Source organism: Elgaria multicarinata, chromosome 17 (assembly GCF_023053635.1).
Source record: "Elgaria multicarinata webbii isolate HBS135686 ecotype San Diego chromosome 17, rElgMul1.1.pri, whole genome shotgun sequence".
Taxonomy (NCBI): Eukaryota; Metazoa; Chordata; class Lepidosauria; order Squamata; family Anguidae; genus Elgaria; species Elgaria multicarinata.
In genome coordinates this window covers 23,286,373-23,308,018 of record NC_086187.1, presented here as the reverse complement: position 1 = coordinate 23,308,018, position 21,646 = coordinate 23,286,373, and the positions used below count along the sequence as shown (strand labels likewise).

Below are 21,646 nucleotides of genomic sequence, written 5' to 3'. Positions count from 1 at the left end.
GCAGGGTTCCTGCAGCTTTAACTGTTGTGACAAAGAGGGAATTTCACCAGGTTCTCCATATATACAAATGACACCTCCTGAAATCCCCTTTTCTAGGCAACTGTTAAAAATGCAGGAGCCCTGTTTTCCTTTTCATGTGGCTAGGGAGGCCATATGCAAAAGAGTACAGGGCTCCTGTATCTTTAATAGTTGCATAGAAAAGGGAATTTCAGCAGGTGTCATTTGTATATATGGAGAACCTGGTGAAATTCCCTCTTCGTCACAACAGTTAAAGCTGCAGGAACCCTGCCGTTGCAACTATGCAACTATTAAAGATACAGGAGCCCTGTACTCTTTTGCATATGGCCTCCCTAGCCACATGAAAAGGAAAACAGGGCTCCTGTATCTTTAACAGTTGCATAGAAAAGGGAATTTCAGCAGAGGGGAACCTGGTGAAGTTCCCTCTTCATCACAACAGTTAAAGCTGCAGGAGCCTTGCCTCTTTTGTATCTGATGAAGACGGCAGGGTTCCTGCAGCTTTAACTGTTGTGACGAAGAGGGAATTTCACCAGGTTCTCCATATATACAAATGACACCTGCTGAAATTCCCTTTTCTATGCAACTGTTAAAGATACAGGAGCCCTGTTTTCCTTTTCATGTGGCTAGGGAGGCCATATGCAAAAGAGTACAGGGCTCCTGTATCTTTAACAGTTGCATAGAAAAGGGAATTTCAGCAGAGGGGAACCTGGTGAAGTTCCCTCTTCATCACACCAGTTAAAGGTGCAGGAGAAAAATATATTTTTTACTTAATTAACATTAAAGAATGCACAATGGTTGTGCATTCTTTAATGTTAATTAAGTAAAAAATATAATTTTTTTACAGTTATATTTATAAATATAAATTTCAGCAGATATCATTTGTATATATGGAGAACCTGGTGAAATTTCCTCTTCATCACCACAGTTAAAGGTGCAGGAGAAAAATATATTTTTTACTTAATTAACATTAAAGAATGCACAATGGTTGTGCATTCTTTAATGTTAATTAAGTAAAAAATATAATTTTTTTACAGTTATATTTATAAATATAAATTTCAGCAGATATCATTTGTATATATGGAGAACCTGGTGAAATTTCCTCTTCATCACAACAGTGAAAGCTGCAGGAGCCTTGCTCTCTTTTAAATGGAGTCACTCTAGTACAGCTCCTGCAGATTTCACTGATGTGATGAAGAGGGAATTTCACCAGGTGCTGTATGAATACAAGTGACACCTGCTGAAATTCCCTTTTCTATGCAACTGTAAAAGAGGCAGGAGCCCTGTACTCCTTTGCATATGGTCACAAGGTGGGGCTGGTGACTCCGACGTCAGTGGGTCTATGAATCCGTGGGTATATGCATAGAATTGTAGGATTTTATGTCTAACCTTGCATAGGATTGTAGGATTTATGTACCCATGGATTCACTGACATCGGAGTCACCAGCCCCCTGCCCGTGACCATATGAAAAGGAGCACAGGGCTCCTGTATCTTTAACAGTTGCATAGAAAAGGGAATTTCAGCAGGTGTCATTTGTATATATGGAGAACCTGGTGAAATCCCCTCTTCATCACAACAGTGCAAGCTGCAGAAGCCCTGACCTCTTTTGTATCTGATTACTCTAGTATAGCTCTTGCAGCGTGCACTGTTCTGATGAAAAGGGAATTTCACCAGGTGTCATTTGTATATATGGAGAACCTGGTGAAATCTCCTTTTCATCACAATAGTGAAAGCTGCAGGAACTATACTAGAGTAACCGCATTTAAAAGAGGGAAGGGCTTGTTATCCTTTATAAAAAGCCATGAAATTCAATGAACAAAAAACCTACGGTTTATAAAACAACGTTAAGGCCCTACACTTTTCCACCAAGCACCAAAAAGCGGGGAAATTGGGAGTTAAGGCTCGCCAGCCTTAACGCCACATCCTCCCTAAGGAGGCAGAAAGTACCAGTGAAATTCTCATTCTGCCAAAGCAGATAAACCATGAGGACAGGATGGAGAATAGGATATGCAGAGGTGACTGTGGGGTTGTGGAAAACTGATGACGAACAACTTAGAGCCACCTACTTCTTTTTTTGTTTAGAGCAGCCCTTCCCCAACCTGGTGCCCTCCAAAGGTGTTGGACTGTGACGACGGAGCAGGTAAGAAACCCCACCCCCTCCTGCCTGGCTCTGCTGCCAGGTAAGCCCCAACCCACTTATGTGTTCCATTGTCACTGGGCCTGGACTTGAACTGAGCACCCTGGTCCATCCAGAACCTCAATTCAAGCCTGGGCCTGGGGACGATGGAGCAGGTAAGCAACCCCCTCCTGCCTGGCCCCTTACCTAGACCCACTGCCACTGCTGTGCAAACTGCAGCAACGGCTCCAGGCAAGCCCCCACCCCAGCCCACCCCACTTACCTGCTCCGTTGTCGCTGGGCCCCGGCTTGAATCGAGTGCCCTGGTCCACCCGGAAGCAAGTCCGCACCTGCAGCCTTGCTTCTGGGTGGACTCAGGGGCTCGATTCAAGCATGGGTCAGGCCATGACGGAGAAGGTAAGTGGTGGGGTGCAGGGGGGGCTTGCCTGGAGCTGCCACCGCAACAGTTTGTGCAGTGGCAGCTCCAGGTAAGGGGCCAGGCAGAAGGGGGGTTGGCTGGAGCTGCTGCACTTTGTGCAGCGGTAGCAGCAGGTCCAGGTAAGGGGCCAGGTGTGTGTGTGGGGGTTCTTACCTGCTCCGTCGTCACCTGGTCCAGGCTTGAATTGAGCCCCTGGGTCCACCCAGAAGCAAGGCTGCAAGTGTGGCCTTGCTTCTGGGTGCACCAGGGCGTTCTGTTCAAGGCCGGGCCCAACGACGACAGAGCAGGTAAGCGGGGTGAGGTGGGGGGGGCTTGCCTGGAGGCGCCCCCTACGTTCCCCATCCTGATGTCCCAGCATTCCTGACCATGGGACATACTGACTTGCAATGATCGATCGTTGCAGTCCAACACCTTTGGAGGGCACCAGGTTGGGGAAGGGCTGCTCTAAACAAAAAAAGAAGTAGGTGGCTCTAAGTTGTTCGTCATCAGTTTTCCACAACCCCACAGTCACCTCTGCATATCCTATTCTCCATCCTGTCCTCATGGTTTATCTGCTTTGGCAGAATGAGAATTTCACTGGTACTTTCTGCCTCCTTAGGGAGGATGTGGCGTTAAGGCTGGCGAGCCTTAACTCCCAATTTCCCCGCTTTTTGGTGCTTGGTGGAAAAGTGTAGGGCCTTAACGTTGTTTTATAAACCGTAGGTTTTTTGTTCATTGAATAGATATTAAGGAGAGCCTTAAGCATACCAAATTTGAATCACATTGGGTCATCCATTGATTTTTCATGATGTTTTACATTTCCCCCGCCCTTAAACCCTTTTCCTGGTATGCAAAGGATCTTAGGATCGCTGCCACCCGGGGTGTGATTTAGCTTGGGTGACCCTATGAAAAGGAGGGCAGGGCTCCTGTATCTTTAACAGTTGTATTGAAAAGGGGATTTCAGCAGGTGTCATTTGTAGGCATGCAGCACCTGGTGAAATTTCCCCTTAATCAAACAGTTAAAGCTGCAGGTGCCCTGCCCTCTTTTAAATCTGGTCACAGTATAGCTGCAGTACAGCTCCTGCAGCTTTAACTGTTGCGATGAAGAGGAAATTTCACCAGGTGCAACATGCATACAAAGGACACCTGCTGAAATTCCCTTTTCTATGCAACTGTTAAAGATACAGGAGCCCGGTCCTCCTTCCCATATGGTCACCCTAGATTTAGCTAGCAGCAGCAGCAGCAACAATGACAGCTAAACGCTATAGGGGATAATTTGAGGAAACAGGTACGTGGGATGAAGCTAGGAAACCCACCATCCCTCCCTGTGTAACCAACATGCTCTTACTTTGTTGGGTAGAATAGAATCTATCTCGTTTTGAAGCTTCTGTTGAATATCTGGGTGTGTAGCTAAAACATAGGCCATGAAACTGAGGGAGTTGCTGGTAGGTTCGTACCCAGCAAAAACAAAGATTAAGGACTGAGCCAGGATTTCAGTGTCAGTTAAGCCTGTGAACAAAGAAAGGTGGGAAAGTTGAAAGCTCAAACTTTACAGTATGTATGGGAGGAACATTACCCATCTTTGTGCCATGTATGGTATGCAAGGATTGCTCATACTGCAATGTAATGATCTGGGCGTGCCTCTTGATCTTAGGCGTTAGATATACTGACTGCCAAGAAACTGCCAAATCTCCTAGGGTAGTGCAATTACAACAGACCGCACACACGCACACACACAGACACACACACCACATGTGCATCTTGTTTTTCTTTTCCATTAATCTCTAGAAAAAATAACTTCCTGAAGCAACAGACTGATTTTCTTCACATTGTTGATTGGTATTTGCAGAACACACCAATGTATTTATTTATTTTTAGTAGGGGTGTGCACGGACCTCCCGATCCTCTTCGCGCCCGATCCGCAAATTGCAGATCGGGCCCGCTCCGCCCCGCCTCGATCCGCCTGGGGGCCACTCCGCTCCACTGTGGAGCTCCGGCTCCAAATCAGAGCTCCGCAGTGGCGGGGAGTGGCGTCAGGTAAGGCCCCCCTCCCTCCTCCCCCTTACCTGTGTCTGTCGTGGCCCATCCCATCTTCACTAGAGTCCACAGCTCAACCAGGAACTGTAGCCTACACTTCCTGGTTGAGCTGCGGGCTCTAGTGAAGCTGGGATGGGCCGTGACGGACACAGGTAAGACCCCCCTCCCTCCTCTCCCTTACCTGCGTCTGTCCGCGGTCCTGCGGCTGCTTCAACTGAGCCCGAGGACTCAAACAGGAAGACTAGGCAGCCTCAGGCTCAGTTGAAGCACCCACGGGACCGCGGATGGACACAGGTAAGACCCCCTTACTCCCTTACCTGGCTCTGCCGCCATCGCCACACGGGCGGCGGCGGCGGCGGCAAGGCCAGGTAAACCCCACTTACCTTTTTTGTGGAGCTCCGGATCAAGGCGAAGGATCCGCCTTCACCTCGATCTGATCCGCAACACTCAGCGGCTCCCCAGATCCTCTTCGCCTCTGCCTTAAGGGGAGGCGAAGCCCCCGATCCGCTCCTGCTTCTCCGGTCTGAGCCCTAATTTTTAGGGCTGTGCACTACTTTTACTCTGATTTGGACTGAATTGGTCCAGAATTGAAATGGGTCTGCCAATCTGAGCTGAATTGGGCCGGATTGGGTCTGAAGTGCTTTGGACTGATCCAGACACCTATACGAGCCCTCTGCTCATTACCTGGACCCATTATGAGAGCCAACAGCCATCCAAATGTAATTTGGATATCCGAATCTTGCTCCAGATCTGGAGTGGGACGGACCCAGGTCAAGGCAGATTGAGGCCAATTCAGAAGGGGCAGGGGTTCCATCACTATGGATCAGAAATTCTTAAAAACTTGATTGCTAAGTCATGACAAATAATATTCTGTCTATTCTTGGCAGGGTGATTCCGACTGCCAGTGCTGGTTCTAGGATTTTGGAGGTGGGGGATGGGGAGTTTCAGGAAGACACCTTCAGTGAGCCCCTGTAATTGCCATGGCTGTTGCAGTCCCCCTCTGGAGGAGTCCTCTTCAGATGACAAAAGAACTCCTCAGGAGAAAATTACACCTTGTGAGCAGGGCTCCAGCCAGAATGTACTGCAGCTGAGCCTGGGTGGGGCTCAGCAATCTCTGGTGATAAAAGCCTTCAATGTCTGCCTAGCTAGTGTTGACAACAACATCTTATTAGCTCTTATTGCTTTGTATCCTGTTTGCCTTAGGACTGAATCTCTGTGCTACTGACTTTGAGCTCTTGTTTGATTCTGCTTCTGGACTGTGTCTCACTGCCTAGCTGTGTTTGTTCTCTGCCTTTTATCTTAACCACTCCTGCCTTGCCTGGGCTTTGACCTTAGCGTTTTCATTGCCTTGCTTTGTGCTTAGCCCTTTCACTGAGTCTGCTGCAGCCAAAACAGGACAGGCTGAAACTCACAACTCCAAGCTCATACCTGACCCAAGCTCAAGGAAGACTTCTTTGGAGGAGAAAGAACTTGATTCTTCAAAGATGCCTCACTTGAGGTCCCCAAGAATCTTAAGGGTGAACTGTGTGATGTTACCTTTATACAAGTGATCCATCCCATTGCTCTGTTGACTGCCATCGGAGCCTTGGGAGTCTATCATCAGCTGCAGGAAATCCACTCGGCTCTGGGAATCAAATGAATGAATCACTGCAGAGAATTTCTTAGGGCACAGCTGGAGTAGATGGTGGGTGACAGATGACTCTGTGTGTGTGCGTTCAAGGGCTAAATGCAACCACTGGAGGTTTAATTCAAATTGGGGCCTTGGAATTGGGGGATGCTGGATTTAATTTCCCAGGCAAGGTTTTTCCCAATCCAAACTGACCTTCCCAACCAAGTGGCCATGTAGGGTGAAATGTACAGGTAGTATATATGTAGCTAAATGAGGGGTGGGTGGGCTTTACCCCCAGGCAAATAGCAGCTGGGGTGAGGGTAATTTGGATTGGGGAAAATAGCATGGTAGGGATAACCTCACAGGGTTGTTGTGATAATCCGCCACCTTGAGGCTCTTGAGAGCATAAAAAGTGTTGTGCTGGATCAGACCAAGGGTCCATCTAGTCTAGTACCACACCATGGCTGACCAACCTTTGGCCAGGGACCAACAAGGCAGGACATGGTGCAACAGCGCCCTCTCCCACAACTGGTGCACATAGGCTTACTACCTCTGATACAGGAGGTAGCACACAGCCATCAGGACTAGTTGCCATTGATAGCCATTTCTTCCATGAATTTATCCAACCCCCTTTTTTTTAAAGCCACCCAGATTGGTGGCCATCACTACATCTTATGGTAGTGAATTCCATAGTTTAATAACAACTGGTGTACACAGGCTTCTTGCCGCGGATACTGGAGAAAGGTGGCACATTAGATAGATGGAATAAGAACATCAGAAGTGCCCTGCTGGATCAGACCAAGGGTCCATCTAGCTTCATTAGTGATGTTGTCACACAACCAAAACTGATAGTGTACATGATGATGTTACTGTTCCTAGGCAAAAGAAGGGGATGGGGGGGTGTTCTACCTGTTCTGGATGGGATTGCACTCACCCTAAAGGAACAGTTTCGTAGCTTGGGGGTTCTTTTAGATCCATCATTGTCACTTGAGGCTCAGGTGACCTCAGTAGCACGGAGTGCCTTTTACAAACTCCGGTTGGTGGCCCAGCTACGCCCCTATCTGGACAGGGATAACCTAGCTTCAGTTGTCCGTGTTCTGATAACCTCTAAGTTAGATTATTGCAATGCACTCTACATAGGGCTGCCTTTGAAGACGGTTCGGAAGCTGCAGCTCGTGCAAAATGCAGCGGCCAGATTGATTTCAGGAACCAGAAGGTTCGACCATATAACACCTGCTCTGGTCTGCTTGCACTGGCTGCCTGTATGTTTCCGAGCCCAATTCAAGGTGCTGGTTTTCACCTATAAAGCCTTACACGGTTTGGGACCACAATACCTGACAGAAAGCCTCTCCCGATGTGAATATACCCAGTCACTACGTTCAACATCTAAGGTCCTCCTCCGGGTGCCTACTCCGAGAGAGGCTTGGAGTGTAGCAACGAGGGACAGGGCCTTTTCGGTGGTGGCCCCCAGACTATTGAATGATCTTGTTACAAAGTAGCTTCTGTGAGCAGTACTGACTCCATTTTGAAACAACCCAAAACCCCACCTACAGACTGAGAGCATTCACAAAAGGCCTGGGTCAAGTAACCGTTTCCTGATAGACTTCTTCAAATGCATTCCCCAGAGACAAAGGTAGGGGTAAAACTAAGCAGAATATGAATGCTGGATAGCAAGAGTCATACCTGGTCATACACATGCTAATGCAGCCCTGTTGCTGAACTCCAAGCTGCATCAAGTACAGCCATCATCCCAAATCACCCTCTTTTGTTCCCATAGCAAGTAGATCTTTAAATAAGATCATACAAAAACCCTCAAGTTTGAAGGAAGAAGCAGACTAGCTCTCTCTCTCCCTTTTGAACCAGAAACACAGAGCATACTACACGTTCCAGCTTGCGAGAGCAAGCTGCCGTGAGTGAGTGCTTTGCCTAGCTGTATTCTTTTCCTCTTCACCTAAGACCAAGAGTTGCAATGCTCCCCAGTTCTGCTCTACAGGAAAAGGCTGCAGCCCAAGGAAAGGTATATTGCCTTTAAAGATTCCCTCTCCTCTTTCCCCTGCTGTCTCTGTGTGTATGCTCTTAAGTCTCAAAAAGTCTATTTTTCAGTCTTGAAACTGCTTCTAAGCCTCTACTTGCTCAGCTAATTTCCCCCAAACTAGCTTGTGCCTTTGTATTTGTTTCAACCTCAAGAAATGTACCATTGTGGTGTTATCCCCTTCAGTGCTGTAAGTTTCTTGAGTAAGAATCGCCTTACTTAACCACAGACGCTCTATTGCCAATGTCAAAAGATTCCTTATAAGCGGGTGTAAGTCTCATTAGAACGTGTGCAAGTTTGTACATGGGTCTAATGAGAGCACATCACGTAACAATCTCCCTGATGAGGCTCGCCTGGCGCCAACGCTGCTATCTTTCTGGCGCCAGGTTAAGACTTTCCTCTTTGCCTAGGCATATGGCGGCACATCTTCATCACCCACATGTTTATTTTTTAAACAGTTTTTAATGCTTTATGTGTGTATGTTCTGCGTTTTAAAATTTTAAATTTTGTATACTTGTTTTTATCTCAATTTTAGAATTTCTGTAAACCGCCCAGAGAGCCCTGGCTATGGGGGCGGTATATAAGTGCAATAAATAAATAAATAAAAAGAAAAGAAGACCTACTGGAAAACACAAAGATGGAAGCAAAACTTCAGCAGGTTGGACCAATGAACAGCAGAAGACTTCCCTTGAAGAAGGTACAATTTGGGGATGCTTTTGGGGAAGGATTCTGTCCCTCTGAATGCAGCTTTTCACACCAAAGGTGCTCCCCTCCAAAATTAGGTACAGCCTTAATGCTTACCCCTTCGCCTTCTTTCAGCCGTGTTTCCTTAATTTTTGCAAAGGATCGCATGAAGAACGTCTCAGCGTCTTGGGGTAAAATATTCAAATTCAGTGCCCGAAGCAAAGGAGTCAAAAATGGGAATACAGCTGCAAGGAAAAGAAATTCTTTGTTAAAAGAGGCAAAATGTAATATTCCTCCACCCCCACCGAGATTACTTTATCTGTTGGAGCCTATGAACAACATTGTTTACTTTGAAGGACAGGGTTTGCAAGTTTTGATGGCATTTCCGCTTGGTTGTCTTACCCATACATGGAGAATCTTAGGGTTATAAATACACACACAGAGAGAGGGGCAGCTGGGTTCACACAACTCACTAATCCATTGTGTGTAACTTACGGGAGCAACCCACGAGGGTTTAATGTGTCATGGCATGGGACCACAATACCTGATGGAACGCCTCTCCCGACATGAACCTACCCGTACACTGCGCTCAACATCTAAGGTCCTCTTCCGAGTGCCTACTCCAAGGGAAGCTCGGAGGATGGCAACAAGGGAGAGGGTCTTTTCAGTGGTGGCCCCCCAATTATGGAATGATCTCCCCAATGAGGCTCGCCTGGCGCCAACATTGTTATCTTTTCGGCGCCAGGTCAAGACTTTTCTCTTCTCCCAGGCATTTAACAGCATTTGACAACATATGCTAAGTTTGATTGTTTTTTAATGGACCCCAGAACTGTTGTTGTTGAAATGGATAACGTTGTTTTATACTGTTGTTTTTGTATTTTGATGGTTTTAAATTTTGCATACTTTTTAATGTTCACTGTTTTTAACTTTTGTAAACCGCCCAGAGAGCTTCGGCTATGGGGGCGGTATATAAATTTAATAAATAAATAAATGTGAGGGGCTTAGAGCAGCTGGAAACTCTTTAAACACCATTTTCCACAGTTTTTGAACAAATACACATTCCCACCATATATGTAAATACGTTCCTTTTTCTTTACATCCTCTCCAATGGAGATTGAAGAGACACCTACAGTGGCATTGCTATCATTATATGGAGATTTAAAATGTAATAAAGAAACAAAAGAACTGATAACGAATTTGCTGACAGCAGCAAGGTTGATCATATCTAGGAACTGGAAGGTGCAAGGAGATTATCATGTTGAGGACTGGTATAAAGAGATTTGGGATATTGCTATAAATGATAAATTGACATGTAATATAAAAGTAAGAAGAGGGATAACAAAAACGAATGATTTTGAGGGAATTTGGAATCAGTTCCTAGAATATGTATTATCTAAGGGGAGTGGAAAACCACCTCCAGAAGAATCAATGAGATTTTGGAAACATGAATAGATCCCGGGGTGGGGAGGGTGCACTCTATGTTATGCAATGATGTAAAAATATCAAATTAGAAATGTTATAAGGTTATTCAATTTATGTATTATGGGTTTTTTTCTTGTGTTGTTGTGATTACTGTAGTATTGTATTAGTGCAGCGGTTCTCAACCTGTGGGTCGGGACCCCTTTGGGGGTCGAATAACCCTTTCACAGGGGTCGCCTAAGACCATCAGAAAACACATATTTCCGATGGTCTTAGGAAACTGTATTGACTGAACTATGTCATGTATCATCTTTTGTATTATTAAAGCTATTGTTATGTATTATTTTCATTAGCAAACCATCCCATGACAATGGATCGTGTAGAGAAGAATGAAAATAATTTTATGGTTGGGGGTCACCGCAACATGAGGAACTGTATTAAAGGGTTGCGGCATTAGGAAGGTTGAGAACCACTGTATTAGTGTATTGTTAATCAATAAAAATAATAATTAAGAAAAAAAAAAAGAGCGTCTGGAAGCATTGCTGGTTGGTGGACCTCTATGGCCAAGATTACCTAGCAACAGCTGGTGCAGGCGCTGAGAACACTTTTCCACCAAGGCGGCTGGTGGAATGTGTGGCTGCCAGGCCAGGTGGACTCCAAAGGGGGTGTGTCTTGGGGAGGGGAGGTAAACCATACTGGGTGGCATGGTTCCGTGCTCAGGGTGGCCCATTGTTTCCTTAACCCTCTCTGCCATATGACTCTGCGCCCCCATTGGCCCCCGTGGTCATGCAAATGTGCCCATATTCAGCCCTTCTGTACCTATGGATATTTTTGTTCCATTCTATCACAGCTTCCTAGCACACCCACAACCTTCTCAAATGTAATTCTCTACATCAAAGGTGGGCAACGTGCAGCAAGGGTGGCCCCTCCTCAATTGCCAAAAAAGAGGACTGTGCTTTGCATAGCCTATGCATATTAAAATTATTATTTAAATTTAAAAATTTCCCTACATCTCACTATATGGAGGAAGGGTGTGACCTGGTGAGCAGCATGTATGAGTCTTCAGTCTGCTTTCCAGGGGCTAACCATTCTAATGGTTTCGTTATCTGTATAGTAGAATTGGACATGGCAGCCTTTCAAATAGAGGAGGTCTTCAAATAGAGGACTGTCCTCTGTAGAAGAGCCTCGAGTGGCGCAGAGCGGTAAAGCAGCAGTTTCTGCAGCTGAAACTCCCCACGGCCTGAGTTCGATCCCAGCGGAAGCTGGTTTCAGGCAGCCGGCTCGGGTCGACTCAGCCTTCCATCCTCCCAAGGTCAGTAAAATGAGTACCCAGTTAGCTGGGGGAAAGGTAATCATGGCCGGGGAAGGCAACAGCAAACCACCCCGCTATAAGGCCTGCCAAGAAAATGTCGGCGAAAGCTGGCGTCCCTCCAAGAGTCAGTAATGACTCAGTATTTGCACGAGAGGTTCCTTTCCTTTCCTCTGTAAAAGAGGACACTGGGCCAGCAGTCTTGGAGCTATATGCACCCCTCTGCCTAATTTCAAAAGCTCTCTGCAAGTGATCAGTTCAGAATCCTGGGGGAAGGCACGTGAGAGAGAAGGGTCCCCCATCTGCTTTCGTTCCGGCTCCACTGGCATGTAGCCCCCAAAGATTATCCTTGAGAGAATGTGACCCTGGGCAGAAGACAAGCCCCCTGCACTTCAACTCCACGTAGGTGATTTCCAAGTGGAAGCACTTTGTACACGCGCCATGAATGCTGCATCCACACATGTTTAATTTGTGTAGGACGAACTGCTCTTGGGATGTGGAATTGATTTTGGAAGTTGGGGTTCGTGGCCTCCCCCTGGCTAATAGCTGGAGCCATGTTTCACTGTACGTTGGGACTAACTAGAAGGCGGGGAGGGGAACCCCAGTGTCTTTCAGCATGCGCCACGCGCCTTTTCCAAGTTGTCTACATGGAAAGGCTCCAAGTTGGCTCACAAAGGAAACGCAAGGCCTGAAGCAGAATGGCAAATGGAACCCTCGCTCAGCGTGCTCCCTACACTGAGGTAGCCAAAGTTGGCCAAGTTATTTTGGCACCTGAGGCAGGAAATCCCACAAGCGCCACTCACTGGGTATAAAACATGCAAGACAAATAAATAACCACTTGCTTCTCTTCCATGACATCCGGAACCAGTGGCCTGTGGTGGTAGTGGTCATTGCCTCTCTCTGCCGAATTAGTGTCTTTTTCATAATTATTGGACTGTAAACATGGGTGGGGATTTCAGAAATCATCAGAGGCCAACTTACTTATCAAAACGTTGAGAGGGATTAAAGGCTTAAATTTGGTTAGGTTCTTGATATGCTTGACGAAAGGGTCTTTGGGGTTGTTCATGGAGTCGAGATTCACACCGAACGAGGTACTGGTGATGACGTCCAGGCTGTAAGTCCCAAAGATGCTGGGGGGGGTGGGGAAGAGAAGACTCTAATTAGGCACCGAAATGTGGCCCATATCAATGATTACGAATAGTGCTGAGCCGAACATTTCTCCTACTTTTTTCTCGTCCGTCCTCAGTCGATTTGATACAAAAGGAATTGCTTTCGAGAAGAAATTCACAGGAGAAGAAAATTTCAGAGAAATTCTCATGGGTTGGGTTCAGAGTTCTTGTGTTTCCCTTACTTATGAGGTGGCCGAGAAGTGTACAATCATATCACTGGCTACCTGTAGTCTCCTTGGCTTCCTGCACTTTTATGAAAGCCCGGGGAAAGATATCATGAGGTAAATCCTCCCATAGGCCTTTTTCATGTCAGGAAGCACAGGCACCATGGGAGGCTGTAGAGCAGTGGCGAGATGTAGGATACAAAGAGATGTATAACTTACACGACGCTGTTCTGTTTCACGGCTGTCAGAACTCTGGATTTACCCAGAATGCAGTCCTGGCTACCCATAATCGGTGGATAAAATGCTGCTTTTATCAGTATTTGCTATTCTTCCCCAGCTCTCAGATGCCCTGTGACTTACTCCTTCACAGCTAGAGTTTCGCCGTTTTCCATTTTCCTCTGAACGTTTCGCATCAAAACCTCCCCGTAGTGTTTTATGATGGGAAACATCTGAAAAGACAATTCCAGAGGCACACATTTAAACATCCACAGCAGTTTTTTCTCCTGAGTTACAATGGAGTTTCAAAAGGCTTGTGGGTGACTTGTAAGTAGTTACAAACACAATTGTGAGATGTTTGTGGTGATGATGATGATGATGATGATGTGGGTGTGTGGGTGTGGGTGTTTTGGCATTTTCTGCTCATTTTTTTTCCTTTCTGCATGGGGAAGTCCAGGACTAAAATTGGCTGGTCTTCTAATCTGGACCAAAATGATCATAATGAAGATTTATTTCTATAGTGTTTTCCACAACCCGTTTAGAAAAAAATCTTACAGTGCAATCCTATATCTGTTTACTCAGACATCAACCCTATCAAGTTGTAATGAGGTAAGTAAGCATAACACGGGTGCATTATCCACATGCAGCCCCCAAGGCCTGTTGTGCAGCCCTCATGACCACCACCCCACTCTACCACCACCAAATCCCACTCTCTGCTGATCAAGGATTTGGCAGGAAGATTTGGCCCTTTAAGTAGTAGACAAGTCCTCAAGGGGGTAGAGTTTACAGCAGCTCCAGCCCAGCCAACCTTCAGAGGGCCTCTGCCTGTTGCTGAGACAACTGACCTGGACAGCTCACTGGCTGAAGCTCACCCATGAAAAGCAATTGTCTCAGCAACAGGCAGAAGCCTTCTGAAGTCTTGCCAAATGAGGCTTGCTGTGCCAGACATGATGCAGCCTTTCCAGGGAGTACCATTAGGAGAGGACAAAGGCTGAATTAGTATCTTTTCTTTATTTCTTTCCCCCCCCTTTCTATTCTTACCTCCTTTAGCTTTCCACTAGTAAAGGTTGGAGAGAGCACGGTGCGAATCCTCTTCCACTGTTCATCCTCCGTTCTGGGGAGTATATGCTTAAATACCCCCGCTACTTTCAAACTCTAGAGGTCACAAAGGCAGATACATAACAGGTTTGGGCCTTCAAGGATGCCCAGCAGGCGATTTATGTACTCAACAGTCACAGGGTACAGCAACAGTTCAATGACTTATGTTCTCACTTGTCTTTTGCAGACAAATTCATCCACCCACTATCCAATCACACCAGGAGTAGGCAACCTTTTGGGGCCAGGGGCATATTTGGCCATTTGAGAAACTGTCCTGGGCACCACCACAAAATGGCTGCCTCAGGAGATGTAGCAAAGGAGAATTAAGGCTGAGGTGTTGCCAGAGCAGTAAAAAAAATCCTTTGACCCCACTGTTTTCAGCACCAAGCAGAAGCTATTTCACAGTAATCCCAGCAGCTGGTAAGTATTTAAATATATAAATACTTTTATATATTATATATGCTGTTGTCATTGACCAAATCAGGTTTGAGGAGATTGCTGAGGGCCTTGAAGGGTTACTGTGACAGTGAACTAGTGCAGATCAATTATGACAAAACAAAGGTTGTAGTTTTTTTTCCAGAAGAAGACGAAAATATAAACGGCAACTAAATGAACACCAAATCGAACAGGTGGTTTCCTATAAATATCTGGGAATAATATTTCATTCATCAGGAACGTGGAGGGTTCAATCTAAAAATGCCATCGCTAATGTGCAGAGGAGCATTAACGATTTCCTCTCCTTTTTCTACAACAAAGGTGGGCAGCATATTCCCTCTGTTCTCCAAGTCTTTGCTGCTAAGGTTTTAGCTCAAATGCTGTATGGTTCAGAGATTTGTGTCTATGAAAACTTGGCCCCTCTGGAAGCTGTACAAACTAAATTTCTGAGGGCAATACTTGAGGTCCTGTCCTGCCTTCAAAATACAATTGTAAGGCTGGAGGCAGGCCAGATCTCATTAGAGGCCCGTATATAGATACGTAAGTTTCATCTCTGGTTAAAATTACTGTTTGTCCCTGTGGGTTTAGCTCCGCTTACTCTAACGGACACTTTCAATTCAAGGTGGAAAGATACTTTGAATAGGAAGTTGCAATCCCTAGGCTACTCCATGACTGATACGAGAAAGCAAAAATGGATATTGCCCAAAGGATTCAAGACATCGATCTACAAGATCAGCTGAGTCGAGCTAGCCTGAACCCGAACCCGGGGTTCAGGGGAAATAGTGGTCCTCCAGCACTTGCCAGGAACCTGATAAACTTGACCGTTCCAAGGCTCAGAAGAGTTTTTACGTTAGCCAGGTTTAATGTTTTACCTTCAGCATTGCTGGAGGGCGGATTTTAAAAAATCCCTTACAGCGAACAGCAATGTCCATGTGGGTCAGGGGATGTTGAGACAATAGTCCATGTTTTACTTTACTGCCACCTGTATAAAGACCTCAGAGTTTCCTTAATAACACCACTCATAAAAAAAAATTCCCGGGCAGAACAGACAAATTTTGTTGAGATTGCCTTTTGTCAGGCATGAATGCCCAAGTTACTGTGAAAGTTGCCAGATTTTGTGCTGCAGCCATCTCACGCCATAAAGAGGTGAGACAATAATAATAATATATTATGCTATTTTGGGCTGCATTAATAGAAGGATAGCTTCCAAATCATGTGAGGTACTGGTTCCTCTCTATTCGGCCCTGGTTAGGCCTCATCTAGAGTATTGCGTCCAGTTCTGGGCTCCACAATTCAAGAAGGACGCAGACAAGCTGGAGCGTGTTCAGAGGAGGGCGACCAGGATGATCAGGGGTCTGGAAACAAAGCCCTGTGAAGAGAGACTGAAAGAACTGGGCATGTTTAGCCTGGAGAAGAGAAGATTGAGGGGAGACACGATAGCACTCTTCAAATACTTAAAAGGTTGTCACACAGAGGAGGGCCAGGATCTCTTCTCGATCCTCCCAGAGTGCAGGACACGGAATAACGGGCTCAAGTTAAAGGAAGCCAGATTCCAGCTGGACATCAGGAAAAACTTCCTGACTGTTAGAGCAGTACGACAATGGAATCAGTTACCTAGGGAGGTGGTGGGCTCTCCCACACTAGAAGCATTCAAGAGGCAGCTGGACAACCATCTGTCAAGGATGCTTTAGGGTGGATTCCTGCATTGAGCAGGAGGTTGGACTCGATGGCCTTTAGGCCCCTTCCAACTCTAGTATTCTATGATTCTATGATTCTATGATATGCACGTTCTACATCTGTAACGTAATGTAATGTGTTAAATTGTATGGTGTTTGATTGGAGTGCTGGTTAGTATACCGTAATAAACTTATTCGTTCAATAGGGTTAAGGCACGTTAGTAGACACCAAGAAAGATGTCCGGGATGCATTGGTGGCAATGGGTACTGTGGCGTTACACCCCACAAGTCAGTTCCCAAATGTATGTCTGCAGTTTGTAAGTCTGTGGTGAGTTTAGAATGTTGGCCTGAGTGGGCGGAGTTAGAATGTCTTGGGAGGGGGGAGGAGGGATATATAAGAGAAGGATGGAGGGGATTGGAGAGGACTTTTTAGGTCCTCTTAGAGTCTTTAGTGCTCTCTGTGTTTAGAGTACTTAAGTTCTGGGAAATTTGAGGTTCAGGGTAGAGAGTGGAGTCTTTGGAGTGTGGTGTGCACGTAGTTGATGTATATTAATCAAAACAGTTAATAAAGAAAGTTCAAGAGTGATTGTGTGAGAGAAAGGAAAGCGTGTCTGTGAATGAGTGAAAGGATTGGACGAAAGCTTTCAAAAAGGTCTTTAAATGTTTTATTGGAAACAAAGCTTGTGAACTTTTAAAAATATATTTTAATTATTTTGTTTTTAACTACCACAAAAATCCCACGTGTCTGTTTGGCACTTATCATCTGAGGTTTACACATTTAGCACCCACTCTGACAATCATTCACCTCAGCACATATAACTCACAGTGTTTTATTTTATATATTGGAATCCTTCTCCATTTAAACCCCTTTCTCCACATAGTTTGGAGGAAGGCGGTTTTTATCCCTCGCCTCAGGCCTATCAAGCGGTGGTGCTTGGCATGAGCAAGGAGTAGCCGCGGCCAGGCTTGGTGTTCAGAGCCGGTGTCCTGGCAGGTACCATGTTCCCCACTCCTGGTTAATACCCTGACTTAGCAGCAATTGAGTGGCATGCTAAACCATTCTTCTTCCCACCATGCCGTGTTACAGCCTAAGTAGTGGTCACTCACCCGGCGGTTGGTAAAGGTGGTGTAGCACTCTTTCACTAGTATAGCTTTGATAATGATGGGATCCAGTACAGCTAACACAGCTTGCCGGCCGTCGTAAAGCCTGCATTGAAAATTAGGAAGCAAGGGCCCCCCGCTATTGACTTTTGAAACAATGCAAATCTCCACGAGGTTGTATAGACAGTGATTACAACAGCAGGGATTGGCTGTCAGCCTATTGCAAGGATGTGGAGAAATCCAAAACAGACTGAAAGGCGGCTGCATGTCTCGTAATCCGGTCCACAGATTTCACAGCGGACCACATCTGTGCGTCAGGCAAATTTCATGGACTTAAAAAATAATCACCTGAAATTTATGTAAATTCATAGGCAAAACTGCAAGTTAGATAAAGAAGTTACACGATGCATGAATATAAATTCTGCAAATTGTTATGTAAATACTTCCGTAACTTGCTGCAGATTTATTTATGAAATTTTCAGAGTGGGGGGGGGGAAGGAATCTGAATTCGTGGGTTTGTGAACTATGGAGCCATGGAATTCATGTGGAACAAATGAAAAACAATTCGAACACTTCTTGGGCTGTGCTGAGGAATACAAGTTCATAATGAAAGATGACTCACCCCCAGACTTTTCCATATTTCTCAGAGCACTTGGTATCAAACTGGATAAGGCCCTAGGAAAGATATTTAAGGACTTTAAGAATCGCTTCTGCTGGATGGATCAAATTAAGATAGGTGCCTCTTAGGAGCTCATAGGCAGGGCATAAACGTCTTCAGATACTCACTTCACGGTATCCCAACAGAGTTCCAAAGAAAGGCAGTGGGGTTGGACCAGGAATGCCCAGTTTCTTGAAAACACTGTGCGGCCAAATTCCATATCTGTGATTTAGAGAGAGAGAGAGAAAGCTAGTACCCACTAAAGGGTCATCTACCCCTGAGGAAGTAAAGCACAGTTGGGTGACCATTCCCCAACCCAAAAGCAAATGCATTGCAAAGAACGAGGCCATTGGTTTCCATAAAACATGCATGGGCTAATTTGTATGTATAAAAGCAAATTTATTTATTTATTTATTTATTTATTACATTTTTATACCGCCCAATAGCCGAAGCTCTCTGGGCGGTTCACAAAAATTAAAATCATCATAAAACAACCAACAAGTTAAAAATACAAATACAAAATACAATATAAAAAGCACAACCAGGATAAAACCACGCAGCAAAATTGATATAAGGTTAAAATACAGAGTTAAAACAGTATAATTTAAATTTAAGTTAAAATTAAGTGTTAATTTTAGAAATTATTATTAGTAGTAGTAGCAGTAGTAGTAGTAGTATCCCGCCTTTTGCCTAATGCTGGGCCTCAGGGTGGCCTTTCAAAGTTTAAAGCCTACATTGTGGGGTGGGGGGAACAAAACCACAAACGTTTAAAATACACAACAAAATTATAAGACATTAACATAGATGGAGGGCCAGATTATTCTCCAAAGGCCTCCTGGAACAAAAAAGTTTTAGCCTGCCTCCGAAAGCCCAGCCTAGCTTCCCCAGGAAGAGAGTTCCAGAGCACCGGAGCAGCCACCGAGAAGGCCCTCTCCCATGTTCCCACCAAGCGCGCCTGTGAAGAAGGTGGGACTGAAAGAAGGGCTTCTCCAGATGATCTCAAAGCACGGGCAGGCTCAGAAGGGAGAATACGGTCTTTCAAATAACCTGGACCCGAGCCTGTCTAGTGGAGAGGGATGTTACCAGGTGACCTGTCTGCCTGCTGCTCAGTCTGCCATCCAGATGCTAACTGCTGGTGGGTCTTCAACTTTAAGACCCCTGCTGTTCTCCCTCCTTATGTTTTTCTTAAAAATCTTTAAACTAGGCTTGGATTGGACAGTCCTTCAAATAGAAGGGGCCTTCAAATATGGAGGTGCCGTAGCTCACTGGTAGAGCACGTGCTTTGGATGCAGGAGGTCCTGGGTTTGATCCTCATTATCTCCTGGTAGGGCTAAGAAAGGATCCCTCCTGAAATCATGCAGAGCTGTTGCTGCCAGTCAGTGTCAACAATACTAGGCTAGGTGGACCAAGGGTCTGGCTCAGTATAAAGCAGCTTCCTATGTTAAGAACCTAAGAAGAGCCCTGCTGGATCAGACCAAGGGTCCATCTAGTCCAGCACTCTGTTCCCACAGTGGCCAACCAGCCATCGGCCAGGGATGAACAAGCAGGACATGGTGCAACAGCACCCTCCCACCCATGTTCCCCAGCAATTAGTGTACATAGGCTTACTGCCTCTGATACTGGAGCTTACTGCCTCTGATACTGTTCCTAGAGGAGTGTCCTCTGTAAATGAGGATACATGACCATCCTAAAGCAAAGGTGCACAACCTGTGCCCCAAAAAGGCCTTCACTGCAGCACCCCAAAAGTTGTCCTGGCTTTCCCACTCAATTACTCACACACACCCCTCATTCTCTGCCGCTGCTAGCAGCGATGGAAGAGTGATCTCTATCAAGGTCGCTGGGATGTGTGTGCACATGTATATGGGTGTTTGTGCATGCATTTGTGTGTGACGGCACACACATACAGACGTGCATGCTTACGTAGGCATGTGCAACCCCCTACCCAAGCCAGCTTCACATGAGTCCCCGGGGCCAAAAAGGTCGTGCACCCCCGCACGAAAGGGTCCGCTAACAGGCGCATTCAAAAGCTGACAGCTTTCTTATCCGCAACCATGACGCATCAAACATCGGCCTCGCAGTCCAAACGCTGCTGATTTCTCCCATCGGATTCGGCTCTTTCCTTCCCTCTGTTCTGTTTATCCCGGTAAACCTGCTTGGTTTTGCAGCATTCGAAAGCCACACTTTTGTCATTCCTCCTTGCAGAGCAGCCTTTGTCTAGGGAGGAAGCTTGAGCAGTGAAATGCTGTTGTAAGCAGAAAACGGGCTTGAATTCCTTCAGCCTTTCTCTCTCATTTCAGAGGGAATTTCCCTCTAATCTACAATAGCATTAAAGGTGCAGGAGCCCTCTCCTCCTTTGCAGCTGGCCATCCCAGTTCCCCCCCCCTAAACTATCTTTATTGGGGTCTATTGATAATGACCCCAATAGCAGATTGGTGAAGTGTGTGTGTGTGTGTGTGTGTGTGTGTGTGTGTGTGTGGCTTGTACAAGCCTAGGAGATTTAGCTAGATTTAAACTTTAATAAAATTCCTACCAAGTAAAGTTGCCTTTCCCCCGCCCCCTAATACCTACACTTGACCTACACTTGCACGCACTCCTTTTATATGTTGTATAACTTGTGTTTTTATTTTCATTTGGTATTGAGCTCCTCCTTATTTATTTATTTTTATTTATTTATTACATTTTTGTACCGCCCAATAGCCGAAGCTCTCTGGGCGGTTCACAAAAATTAAAACCACAATAAAACAACCAACAGGTTAAAAGCACAATTACAAAATACAGTATAAAAAGCGCAACCAGGATAAAACCACGCAGCAAAATTGATATAAGATTAAAATACAGAGTTAAAACAGTAAGATTTAAATTTAAGTTAAAATTAAGTGTTAAAATATTGAGAGAATAAAAAGGTCTTCAGCTGGCGACGAAAGCAGTACAGTGTAGGCGCCAGGCGGACCTCTCTGGGGAGCTCATTCCACAACCGGGGTGCCACAGCGGAGAAAGCCCTCCTTCTAGTAGCCACCTGCCTCACTTCCTTTGGCAGGGGCTCACGGAGAAGGACCCCTGAGGATGATCTTAAGGTTCGGGCAGGTACATATGAGAGGAGGCGTTCCTTCAAATAACCTGGCCCCAAACCATTTAGGGCTTTAAATGTCAATACCAGCACTTTGAATCGGGCCCGGACCTGGACTGGCAGCCAATGAAGCTGGAAAAGGACTGGCGTAATGTGGTCTCGCCGGCCAGTCCTTGTTAGTAAATGGGCTGCCCTGTTTTGTACCAGCTGAAGCTTCCGGACCGTTTTCAAAGGCAGCCCTACGTATAACGCATTGCAGTAATCCTTAATCTGTCTTACTATAGACGTTCCATAAGAAGGTCGGTTATAGACTGAGATTTCTAATGAGTGGATTCCTTTGTTTCTTTAGTGGTATTGATTTATGATGTACATTCTTCTTCTTTTTGTTGTCCTTATTTTGTTAACTCCCCCCCCCACAAAAA

The 21,646-nt window shown here is 45.7% G+C and overlaps 1 protein-coding gene across 1 annotated transcript in view; it reads right to left on the bottom strand.

The window, feature by feature from the left end:
• The window catches only part of LOC134410384 (cytochrome P450 3A9-like), a 44,092-nt gene that overhangs the window by 18,427 nt on the left and 4,019 nt on the right, over positions 1-21,646 (bottom strand). Inside the window, exons 2-10 of the mRNA XM_063143639.1 lie at positions 18,286-18,379; positions 18,122-18,174; positions 17,506-17,605; positions 14,231-14,344; positions 13,334-13,422; positions 12,622-12,770; positions 9,030-9,157; positions 6,124-6,211; positions 3,899-4,059 (exon numbers count right to left, since the gene is read on the bottom strand). Of these exons, the coding sequence (XP_062999709.1) occupies positions 3,899-4,059; positions 6,124-6,211; positions 9,030-9,157; positions 12,622-12,770; positions 13,334-13,422; positions 14,231-14,344; positions 17,506-17,605; positions 18,122-18,174; positions 18,286-18,379 (976 nt within the window). The remainder of the gene's footprint in view (positions 1-3,898; positions 4,060-6,123; positions 6,212-9,029; positions 9,158-12,621; positions 12,771-13,333; positions 13,423-14,230; positions 14,345-17,505; positions 17,606-18,121; positions 18,175-18,285; positions 18,380-21,646) is intronic.